The sequence below is a fragment of the Macaca thibetana genome, chromosome 20, assembly GCF_024542745.1.
Source record: "Macaca thibetana thibetana isolate TM-01 chromosome 20, ASM2454274v1, whole genome shotgun sequence".
NCBI lineage: Eukaryota > Metazoa > Chordata > Mammalia > Primates > Cercopithecidae > Macaca > Macaca thibetana.
In genome coordinates this window covers 43,695,628-43,707,946 of record NC_065597.1, presented here as the reverse complement: position 1 = coordinate 43,707,946, position 12,319 = coordinate 43,695,628, and the positions used below count along the sequence as shown (strand labels likewise).

At 40.9% G+C, this 12,319-nt stretch overlaps 2 protein-coding genes across 8 annotated transcripts in view; one reads left to right on the top strand and one right to left on the bottom strand.

The window, feature by feature from the left end:
- Positions 1–2,849, top strand: part of LONP2 (lon peptidase 2, peroxisomal) — a 119,070-nt gene extending 116,221 nt beyond the window's left edge. Inside the window, exon 17 of the mRNA XM_050774816.1 lies at positions 2,730–2,849. Coding sequence (XP_050630773.1) covers positions 2,730–2,849 — 120 coding nt within the window. The remainder of the gene's footprint in view (positions 1–2,729) is intronic.
- SIAH1 (siah E3 ubiquitin protein ligase 1) overlaps positions 1,764–12,319 on the bottom strand; it is a 75,036-nt gene continuing 64,480 nt past the window's right edge. For 6 of the 7 annotated variants that reach the window (XM_050774825.1, XM_050774824.1, XM_050774826.1 and 3 more), the window contains exon 2: positions 1,764–3,683. In XM_050774825.1, coding sequence (XP_050630782.1) covers positions 2,833–3,681 — 849 coding nt within the window. In that variant the 5' untranslated portion in view covers positions 3,682–3,683 and the 3' untranslated portion in view covers positions 1,764–2,832. Of the gene's footprint in view, positions 3,684–6,641; positions 7,163–12,319 lie in introns of those variants that run through there. The other variant, XM_050774820.1, reaches the window with a different exon arrangement.

Here is a 12,319-nt window from a genome sequence, read left to right as displayed (position 1 = left end):
CCAGCCTGGGTGACAGAGGATGAGCACATGCACATACACATAAAAAACTGGAAAAACAACCTCTGAGTGAATAGCAAGACTATAGATCTCAATTGTATGTGCAGTTTTATAATTTCCAAAGTCTACATGATGGACACATACTTTATAATCAACATACTTTAAAATACTAAAACTACAAAATGATATACCTCCACGAATATACCCAATGTTTTGTTTTTTGAGCCAAGAGTCTCAGTCTGTCACCCAGGTTGGAGTGTAGTGATACGATCTTGGCTCACTGCAGCCTCCGCTTCCTGGATTCAAGGGATTCTGCCTCGGCCTCCCTAATAGGGTGTGCCATCATGCCTGGCTTTTTCGTACTTTTAGTAGAGACAGGGTTTCATCATGTTGGCCAGGCTGGTCTCGAACTCCTGACCTTGAGTGATCTGCCCACCGTGGCCTCCCAAAGTGCTGGGATTACAGGTATGAGCCACAGTGCCCAGCCACTTTTATTCTGAAAGATATTGGGAGCCCTTTTACATATTGTTAAGTAATCCTTTTACCATACAACATTAAATATGGAATAAAAGTCGCTTTTTCCAAGCACATATGCTAATGAACAGACCTGAATATAAATCTGTGGTTGAACTGTTATTCTCTTTCACCATAAAAATGGCTACGCAAGGCCAGGCGCAGTGGCTAACGCCTATAATCCCAGCACTTGGGAGGCAGGCAGATCACAAGGTCAGGATATCCAGAACATCTTGGCCAACATGGTGAAACCGTCTCTACTAAAAATACAAAAATTGGCTGGGCATGGTGGCACGCACCTATAGTCCCAGCTACTCTGGAGGCTGAGGAAGGAGAACCACTTAAACCCGGGAGGCCGAGGTTGCAGTGAGCCAAGATCACACCACTGCACTCCAGCCTGGGCAACGAGTTAAACTCCGTCTCAAAAAAAAAAAAAGAACAAAGGCTCCACAAGCACATTATAACCAGTTCAAAAGATAATATTGACATAAGGATGAGACTACACAATCATCTTTTCTGAAAATGGATAATAGAAATAAACTCTTATCCAAAATTATCCAGAATCAGTGGTGGGATAAGGGTGAAGTCCAAATTTTCATTAACTTTCTAGGCTTACAGTACCAATACAAACCACACAAAATTATCTTTCACTATTCAGAAGGCAATTTCAGAATCTTGCCATGTGCCTCAAAGTAATTAGCAACAGTTAACTACATGGTACTAAAGGCATAATGGTAGCTAACATTCACTGGATGCTGATATGAACAAAGCACTGTTTCAGGTAACATACCTGTACCCCATTAAAACTTTTTAAGTAGCTACCATAATTTAACCCCACTTTACACATTAGGAAACTGGGGCCCAAGGTCACACAGCTGGTTAGTGGGGTAGAGCCGAGACTGGCACTTAGGTGCCTGAAGTCTGGCTGCAGAACCAAGGCTCTTAACCACTAGGCTATGAAATAGTAAATTTATTATTTCATTGTGCTTTTTTAAAGAGGTGAAAAGTGGTCAGCATTTTAGTCATTCTCCTGACAGTTGTAAGAATCAAAATGTGGGCAAGAGGGGCAGAGCATGGGAAAGACTGTAATCCAGAAGCCATATACCCAGTTATTTGCTGTGATTTAGAGTATAACTCTACCACACTTAAAAATGACAACACACAGCTTTCTGCTATATAATTAAAGTACGGAATGAAACAGGAAAATAACTTTGGATTTTATCAAACTTAGAGCTAAAGCAGACACAGTAAGATTTTTTTAATTTGCCAGAAATTCTTTTAATGAGAATTATAAAAGACCAAAAACATTTTTTTGCAAACTGCCTTTTTAAACAAATGATTTGCTTTTAATTACAAATACTGTGCATGACGATGCCTTCTTTTGCAAAACCAATAAATACAAGAACAAATTTTAAACATGTGATTTATCCAAGATATTTGAAAAAGGAAACAAAAGCCTGATTTGCAGTACTTATAAAAATCAATTTATTCTCTAACCTTTCAAAGATTAAGCTCAAAGGTGTGACTCATCCGTAGAAGAGAGAAAGAGAGAGACCATCTTACAGATGCTTTAAATAGCTTTTGATCATTTTTCCGATGTCACCTTTACTTTCTGGAACTCATAGCTTCACAAAGTAGCTGATTTTAAAATATTTCTAATGAACTGATTAATGGGGGAAAAGAAAATATTGAACACATGTTATAAACTTTTACCATAACAAGTATGCATATCAAAAGACACTAACTTTAAAATGGTACAAAAAAAGTGAAGAAAAACCTGAATTACAGAAAGTCAAATTTATTTAATGAAAAACTAAAATTAATAAAAATTAGCAAATACACACACAAAAAAGCACACAGCAGCACTATGTATTGACTCACAAAGGGGAAAAGCAGTGGCCCATGACCACTCAAGATGGCTTGTCAGTTAAAGGAGAAAAACCCAAACACGCACACACCCACGCACGCACACACTCCCACGCAAAAACAAAACAAAAAAACTATTTTTCAACAATACAATCAATCTACAACAAACACAAAACTCAGAATTATTTTACAATGCTTCCTTTCTTAATACAAAAGATGCCCATCTTGGGTGTATATACATATATTTTTTCAGTGGTTTACTGTTGACTTATTTTTAAATATATTAGTGTTACTACATGCAACTGTTTCCTGTATTTAACAGCCTTTCCTTTCATTTACCTTCATGTGTCTAGCTTCCACCTACCAAAAGAATTTTAGGTTGGCAGGCAGATGGGTGCCTTATTTTCTGTGAAACTGAAGTTTTAAACACTGGCCAGAAAATGTTTGATTGCCATTTCAACACATGGAAATAGTTACATTGATGCCTAAATTGCCATTTTCTGCAAAAAGCTGTGCAATGCTGGTGTCAAAGACTAGGCAGTCGCTATTCATAATGGCTGTTGCAATTCCTTCATGAATAGATCGAGGAGTCGCTTCCCAAGTCAATCGTCGCCTGTGACCATTTAGCTCAAGTCGGTAAGCAAAATTTTCAGCTTGCTTGCGTGTTCCTATCAGCTGTACAATTGCAAAGAACTGCTGGTGACCATCGTATTTTTCCTGTTTCTCCAAGACTAACATGAAGTGAAAGCCAAAACAGGACTGCATCATCACCCAGTCAACAGCACCAGGAAGATTAATGTCTGTAGCAAGGAAAACTATATCCTCTCCCTGTAGGGTTGTAATGGACTTATGCTGATGCATCAGATGGGGCATTACAGCATCCAAAGAGCCTTGCCATTTACAGGAAGCACCAGGGCACGGACAGGAATAAGGCCTAAACTCACAGAGCTCTTCGTGGTCTGCTTTTTCTGTGTGTGGCAGAGTTATTTCACATCCAGAAGAGGCATATTTACAGGGGAAAAGTACTGAATTAGCCACTTTCTCCATAGCCAAGTTGCGAATGGATCCCAAAGGGCCCCGGCAAGTTGGACAACATGTGAGCTTTGGGCGACAGTTGCTACAAACAAGATGGCCACTCTGACATTGAAGAATGGGTGGTAACACATAGTCAAAGCAGACTGGACACTCAAAAAGACTCGCCAAGTCATTGTTGGATGCAGTTGTGCCAGTCAGGGCAGGTACCCTCTGGGATGGTGGACACTTCGAGGTACCGGTAGGTAATGCTGTAGCAGTCTGACGGCTCATTTCTGAAATAAATACATAAGGAGGCAGGAGAAAAATAATTATAACCATGACTTATTTTACAAATAATGTTTACATGCCAGAAGTACTTTTAAAGTTTCATGCAAAATTTACTGAGCAAAAGAGAAAGAAAAATAAATAGAATTTAAAAAGTAACATACTAAAAAATAAAATTACACTGAATGTGCACTTTATTAGGATCTGTACACTGGATAAGCTCTCTTTTCAAAATATTCCGGAAAACATTTGGAACTCCCTTAATCGTCTTTGGATAGACTACATGGAATAATAAATGCTAAAATAGAAGATGGACCATAAACAACTAGAGAAACTATACAAGGAACTGAAGTTTAATCGAATCCGTTTTGCTAGGACTCTCTCCCTGAGACTCCCTTACTCTTATTTCTTTCTAATTTGGAGTCAGCTATTGATAGGTATAGGGAGTTACAGGTGAAGTCCTGGATAAAATCGGCACTCTGTATTCACACGGTCTGCATCCAAGGACTTCACCACAGCCATGGATTGAAAATATTCAGAAAAATTTACAAATAATACAAAATTTTTAAAATACAGTCTATAACAACTATTTACGTATTATTTACATTGTATTAAGTAATCCAGAGATAATTTAAATTATACAGGAGAATATGCACATACATATACGACACCATTTTCTATCAGGGACTTGAGCATCCTCAGGTTTTGGTATGGGGAAGGGGGTCCTAGAACTAATCTTCCGAGGATACCGCGGGACAAGTGTAGTTCCAATGCCAAAGAATCAGAGAACCTTCCATTAACTCTTCTTAATGGTAAGCCATTATCTACTCTAGAGGTGTACTTTGGGAATGAGGGGAGGGGTCACAAGGGGAAAGGTCTGCTGCCATCCCATTATCCATCTTTACCTAATTAAGTCTTCCCCCCAAATTATCATCAGCCAGGTATTAATCTTATTTCTTACTGATTAGTGCCCACCTCAAGAGTGAGGGGATGTACTCGCTAGTGAAGGTAGCAAAAATATAAAAATAAACACACAACAAAGGTGAAGGGAGACATAGGAGAAATGGAGGGCCATCTCAAAACTTTTTAGTCTGGTAGAGAAAGTACATCTTTCTGTTCCACTTTCAATCCACAATATGTATCAGACATAATGAACAAAGGAGGAGAGTCAGGAAGAGACAGTGAAAAAGGAAAGAATAAAGATGATAGCACGGCAGAGATAATATACCATACTGGGGGTGGGGGATGAAGTCAACAGGTGAAGAACCCCTTGCAGCCTAGGGTTCTCCAGCGTTGCTGAAACATTCATCAGCAGAGTAATCAACGTTATTTAACAAGTAAATGTCATCTGGAAGAAATAATCGACAATGTAACTAGTCAAGCTGAGTCAAACATAAAACAAGCAACTTTTCCCAGGAAGCTACCTGGGCTGGGATATTGCAGGCCACTATTTGTCTTGGGGGTAGAAAAAAAGATCAGTCGATGTCCTAAGAGTGCACTCCTAGTAACTCTACTAAGCCATATTCTTTTTTTTTTTTTTTTTTTTTTTTTTGAGATGGAGTTTTGCTCTTGTTGCCCAGGCCGGAGTACAATGGTGCCTGCTCACTGCAACCTCTGCCTCCCAGGTTCAAGCAATTCTCCTGCCTCAGCCTCAAAAGCAGCTGCGATTACAAGTGCCTACTACCATGCCCGACTAATTTTTGTATTTTTAGTAGAGACGGGGTTTCACCATGGCTGGTCTCAAACTCCTGACCTCGTGATTCCCCGGCCTCGGCGTCCCAAAGTGCTGGGATTACAGGAATTGGCCACTGCGCCCGGCCACTAAGCCATATTACAAAATTAAAGCTTCAAAATTAATGTTTTAATTCAATTATAGTCATTATTCTGTTGCAGGGAACTTTTAAGAAACAATGTTGGTTACCAATGTGACCAAGTAAATGCAACTTGGTTTCTAGATTACCCAAGTGGTTACCAACTGATAGCTTAAATGAGGGCTTAGGGTGAAGGAAAAATAAAGATTAATTCCACATCACTAAAAGGATATTTTAAAGTTCAAGAGGCAACAAAAGTGACAGAATTCCATCATAATGTGTCTCATCATACGGACTCAGAACATGAATCAACTCTCATCTGAAGCCCAGTGTGACCCAGGTGTTCTGTCCCCTGACAAAGGACTATAAAGGAGCTCTCCTGTAATCCAGTTTCCCTCTGAGTAGATTCTTTGTACATATGACATCCATTTTATGTCACTTGTAAAACAGTGGGCTCAGTATTGCCAAAACACCCTGGCTGTATGCTGTATGCCTACTGCATGGTCCAGTTTACTTCAGTAAGCAGCATAACAATTACAAAGTGGTTCCTTGGGCACAAAACAGTCTAGTCAACCAATGCCTTTCAGATTACTAAACCAAACCAAGGAATCACATCCAAGGGCAGTAAACTCAGTTTATATTTAACACAACATAGCTAGAGACCGAGAAAAACACTGTTGTTCACAATTTCTTGACCTAGCAATAGTTATACATTTATCATCAACAGTTCAGGCTCACAATACATCTTTACCATTTTCCAAACACTATAGAAAGCACATTTTAACTCCTATTCAAAGTGTGAAAAAGAACTGAAATGTGAACGGTATTTCTTGTGAATGGAGGTATTACAGGACAGCAACTGCTAAAGCCTCTCAAAGCTCCAAGGGTGGAACCCAGCTCCATCTTGAAACAGAAAAGGAATCCCAACCACACAGCCGCCCTGCAGTAGGAACTAAGGACAGCCCTGCAGAAGTCATGACGTAACCTGAAGTTTGATTTAAACATAAAAAAGCACAGCAACCCAAATGAAACATGACTGAGAACCTCGGAAACGGCTGGATTCTGCTGCAGCCATTCCCTAAGCCAGACAGGTTCCACTGACTAATAGCGTTCAAGCTTCATAGCCTCAGCAACCTATCCTCTTAATGTCAATACCTTTTCTCTTCCTTGTCCTGGCCGCTGGTAAACATGTGAACAAGACTCCCCTCCAGGAGTACAGAGAAGGTGGAGTAGCCTTTCCCGTCATGAGAAGTCAGGCCGCGCATTGCGTTTCCCCCAAGAAGTAAAGGAACAGGCCCCTCCTGGGCACTTTCTGCTCCTAAGCACAGAAGACCCAAATTCGCGTCTGAGGTCAGGATCCAAATATCCATTTACTTCTCAGAAGCACGAGTTACAGAGGTGGAGAAAGGAAGCCTTCCCATCCCCAGGAGGCAACCACACCTCCCTGTGAGCTCAAATTCGGCTGCATCTCCAAAAATGGGAGCCACAGCTGTCCTCCAGTGTGCCCTAAGCTTTCGTCTGTCTCCCAAGTTTGTCTTCTCCAGATTCACTCCGTAGGCTACTGCCCAGCTCCGGTGGAGGCCGGGGATGCAGGGGGCGACGCGCTCACTGCGAAGGAAGTGCGCTCCCTGAGCCAGCTCAGGGGCTACTGCAGAAGCCTGCCTGCTGGAGAGCCATTTGGAGCCTCGGCCGGGGCTGGGCCTGCGTTGGGAACGCCCACTCCAACCCGGGGCGCCAGGGCCAGCTCAGGGCGCGCAGCGCGCAGGGCGGTGCCCGTCTTGCTCGCGCAGGGGTGGGGCTGTGCCCGCAAGCCCCGCCCCGCAGCCCAGGGCGGGGCCCCGCCACCCCGCTGTTGACCCCATCCCACCCCAGCGACATCGAGCCTTCCTCAGCATTTCCACCAGTTTAAAATTAGGTAGAACCATGCTGTTTTCGGTAGGTCACAACAGTCGAATATCGGCAGTTTCTCACGGTTCGATCTAAGAGCTACAGCGTATCTGGCGTATCTGGGAAATGCGTGCCCACACCGGCGCTACATTCCCGGTTCATCGTGCAAACTCTAAATTTTTAGAGTGAAAACATTCTCCTTAATTCATTCAACAGCTATTTACCGGGCATCAACTACCATATTTACTCAATTCTAGCTCACTTCATTTCTACTCCTATGGGCACTATATTTTAAACTCTCCTTCCCCGCTGTGAAAAGACTTCGCAGGAAAAGTTGTAAGCACACTTCTGCCACATTAAACTCCTACTTAAACCTCCTAAGAGATTATACTCTTCCCACTCTGGGAAAGCCATCTTAAATGGCCTCATTAAACACAGAGTAGCTTGTTTTGTTTTTAAACAAGCATTACCCTTGCCCCAATAAAGTCCTGGGCCTCAGATTTGCATTGCATCAGCTAGTGCGTGCAGAGGTTTAACCTGTCATTACATCATGCTTAGGGCAGCCTCCAAATGCAGCAAGAGCTGGCAGTGAGGAGTGAACCCAATGCAAGGAACTGCAGATTACCCACTTTCAGCAAGAAATTTTAACTCTACCCACTTCCTCACTCTATTAACAGTGTGTCCAATCACCTCAACCTCATTTTACAATACAGGCTACACAAAACAACATTAGGAAAAGAAATATAATTGAAAATAGACACAGTCGTGCCAGAACTATTTTTTTTTCTTTTTTCTTGAGACGGGGTCTCACTGTTGCCCAGGTCTGAGTGCAGTGGCACAATCTACACTCACTGCAGCCTGGGTCTTCTGGGCTCCAGCAATCCTCCCACCTCAATCTCCCCAGTAGCTAAGACCACAGGCTGGCACCACCACTCTCGCTAATTTTCTTTGTATTTTTTGTAGAGACAGGGAGTCCCCATGTTGCCCAGGTTGGTCTCGAATTCCTGGACTGAAGCAATCTGCCTGCTTGGCCTCCCAAAGTACTGAGCCACTGTGCCCGGTCTGTATTTTTATTTTCTAATATTTATTCATTCAACAGGTCTTAAATTTCCCTAGAGAAGAAAATTTCATATATTTTAGAGAAACTTCCACAGAACTATGAGAGAACCAAAATGTATACAACAAAAAGATGACTGATTATTTCTCAAGCAAAAGATATTTCACTGTTTATCAAACTCCAAAAGATCTGTACAGAGCCTTACAGCACACTCTGAAAACCACTCATCTATAGACAGGCCCCTCTACTTAATTAAGTTAGAAAAGTGGAAGCATTCTAGAGTCATCTACACTTGGATTCAAACCCAGGCTCCCCTAGTTATTCAGCTGTAAAACTGGACTGTTTCCAGACTCAAATGGCTTTTGTCTAGATTGAGATGGGTAATTTATGTGTATCACAGGTGGTACATATTCCAGAATATTTAAGTTTAGAGCTGAGACCGGATTTAATTGCCAAGTCATCAATTAGAAACTTAGAATTTGTAGATTCCAAGACACACACTCCAAAAGATGCCTTAAGCTTGCAAAGGTGATCAAACATGTCTGCCAAGAATCAACCACCATTTAATTTTTAGCACAATAAACCTTAATTCTCAACTGGGTAGAATATTTATTTACACTAGTTTTACAAACCGCTGAAAAGTTCACAGAAGTACCTTAAGACAAGCCCACAGAATCCAAAAACTGGCAAAAATCCCAAACTTAACAAGAATGCACTATTACCGATACTTTCTAAAGCCTACGTCCCAAGCCCAGTTTGGTATATAGTTTAAGTAGATGTCAATCTAAATAAAAACATTTTAGAATCAGCCTTTAATGTTGTCTTAGTAATTTCAGAGCATTCAGCCATTGATTTACCATGCATACTTAACAGTAGAAAGATAAACTTTTATTCTCAATTCCACGTGGCAATCTTTGTTTCCTTTTATAAATTACTTATAAAAGTTTAAAATGGAGAAATGTAGTCAGATATGGAAAAAAAAAGCATAATATATTGTAAATGAAGTTACAAATAGAACATAGGAGGGATGGGGTGAGAAATCAAGAGGACTACAACATCAGACCAATGAATCAGTTATCTGTATGAGGATACTGGTGATTTTTAGCTATCTTTTTCCAAAGGGGACAATAAACTGCTTTATAAAGTCTGATTAACAACTATGAAAACAGTCAAAATGAGCAAAAAATAAAACATGTTTATTCTTAATTTAGTAAAAATAACAACAACAAAAAAGAGCCGGGCACGGTGGCTCATGCCTGTAATCCCAGCACTTTAGGAGGCTGAGGCGGGTGGATCACCTGAGGTCAGCAGTTCAAGACCATCCTGGCCAACACGGTGATACTTTGTCTCTACAAAGTAAATACAAAAATTAGCTGGGCATGGTGGCGTGTACCTGTAATCCCAGCTAAGGGAGGCTGAGGCGGAAGAATCACTTGAACCTGGGAAGTGGAGGCTGCAGTGAGCCAAGATCGTGCCACTGTACTCCAGCATGGGCGACAGAGCAAGACTCTGTCTCAAAAAAAATAAATAAATAAGGATAGGATGCGATTATCACTACCCTACCTCTAGTAACAAAAAAATTATTCTTAGAAACAATAAAATATAAAGTACATGTATCAGATTACAAATTTGCTCTTTCCATTAGAAATCTTAATTAAATAAAACTCCTCCATTCAAAACACTAAGGTTTTTCTTGTTCCCAGAATGCCTTTTGGTTAAAAGGGTGCTTTCCAAACTCATCTGACATTGTGGCAGGTATTATGTAGAAAATGTTTTATGTTAAATTTACGTTAATTAAACACTGCTTCTATTTTAAGATTTGCTTCTCACACAATGACAATATTAAGGCAAGTCTCTTAAAAATTCAACGAGTTAAAAATGCCAAAAGTTAAAAACTCAAACACTGTTATAAGATAATGAGGACAATAAACAATCTATAGTTTCCAGAACTGTAGCAAAGCAATAAAATGATTTCTTAAAAACTGTATGTTTTTCCTAAAACCTCCATTTTTCCTGAAGATAATTCTGAAAACTTTTCAGCTACAGAAGAAGTTACTAATAGGTCTAGACAGATTGATTATTGGAGATGAGGGAAACCCAGGAAAACTGCTGTCAACAGAAGACAGAGGAAAGGCAAATCCCGACTTAAATGCGTTCAAAGCAAAATACAACCCCTTGCTAAATCATTTTATTTTGAGGCTTCCAACCAAGCTAAACATTAGCATATACATGGGGTTTGGTGGCTCATACCTGTAATCCCAGCACTTTGGGAGGATCACTTGAGCCCAGGAATTTGAGACCAGCCTAGGCAATATACTGAGACCTCATCTCTACAAAAAAAAATACAAAAAAATTAGCTGGGTGTGGTGGCATCTGCTGTAGAGCCAGCTACTTGGGAGGCTGAGGTGGGAGGCTCATCTGAGTCTGGGACGTAAAGGCTGCAATGAGCTATGTCTGTGCAACAGAGTGAGACTCTGTCTGGGAAACAATAAAATAAAGTGTAACATCCCCCCCCAAAACAATGCAAGCCCTTCAGCATGCCAATAGGAAAACTTTCCCTTTCCCACCAGGCACAATAGATTGTACTAAACTCCTAACTTTGTCAAAGCAATTAATCAAACCTAACTACCCTTGAATCCTTAATTTTGTGGTGTAATCACAATACTTCAAAGAAAGTTTCTGAAAGGATTACGAAAGTGATTAACTCTCCATCTTAGTCTAAGTCTGAAGCTCTCGCATAAATTCCGCAGCTTTGAATCCTGGTCACAACCCCTCTTCCCTAAGAACTAAGTAAACTATGCCCACTGTCTTCTGCTATTCAGTGATGTAGGTGAAAAGCCTAATGCCATTTTCATTCTCAACCCTTTGCAGATAACTTTCTGATATGCTAAAGCATTTTCCAAAATATACAGGTATCCTCAATCTCCAGCAAGTGAACAGAGACTGATGGCAAGAATGGCCACTCCCTTCCCTTTCCCTTAAGTAGGAAGAGCCACATAAATTCTGATTACATTACTCTTGTAACTTCTTAACTCCCTCTATATAAGTTTTCATGCTTAATTTTCACATCTTTCCTTGGACCTTGATTGTTGGTTGTCTAAACACAGAGGCAAAGTGGAGACTTCCCTTTATTCTCATTAATGAAGAACTGCCCCAAACACATATTAAGCACCTACTAAGTGCCAGGTATACTCCTCTATGGTTTACATATGTTCTCATTTAACCTTTCCAAAGACCAAAGTTAGACATTTATCCCCACCTTACTTAAGAAAATAGATTTCAAGGCCAGGTGTGGTGGCTCCCACCTGTAATCCCAACAACTTTGGAAGGTCAAGGCTGGTGGGATCACTTGAGGTCAGGAGTTTGAGATCCGCCTGGCCAACGTGGTGAAAACTTGTCTCTACTAAAAATACCAAAATCAGCCAGGTGTGGTGGCAGGTGCCTGTAATCCCAGCTACTCAGGAGGCTGAGGCACAAGAATCGCTTGAACCCGGGAAGGGGAGGTTGCAGTGAGCAAAATTGCACCATTGCACTCCAGTCTGGGCAACATGAGTGAAACTCCATCTCAAAAAAACAAAAAACAAAAAACGAGTAAGAGCAAGCTGGCACATGCCTGTAGTCTCAGCTACTCAAGAGGCTGAAGAGGGAGGATCATGTGAGCCCAAGAGTTCAAGGCTGTACTGCACCATGATTGTGTCTGTGAACAGCTACTGCACTCCAGCCTGGGCAATACAGCGCCTTGAAATAAATACGAGCACAGCCAGATGTTTTGCTGTCTCTAATCTCATCTTCTTTTGAATAACCCTAAAAGACAGTATGTATGTTCTCCTTACTTACCCTGGTATGAAATATTTAATTTACCATTCAAAACATCTTGTCCATATTTACA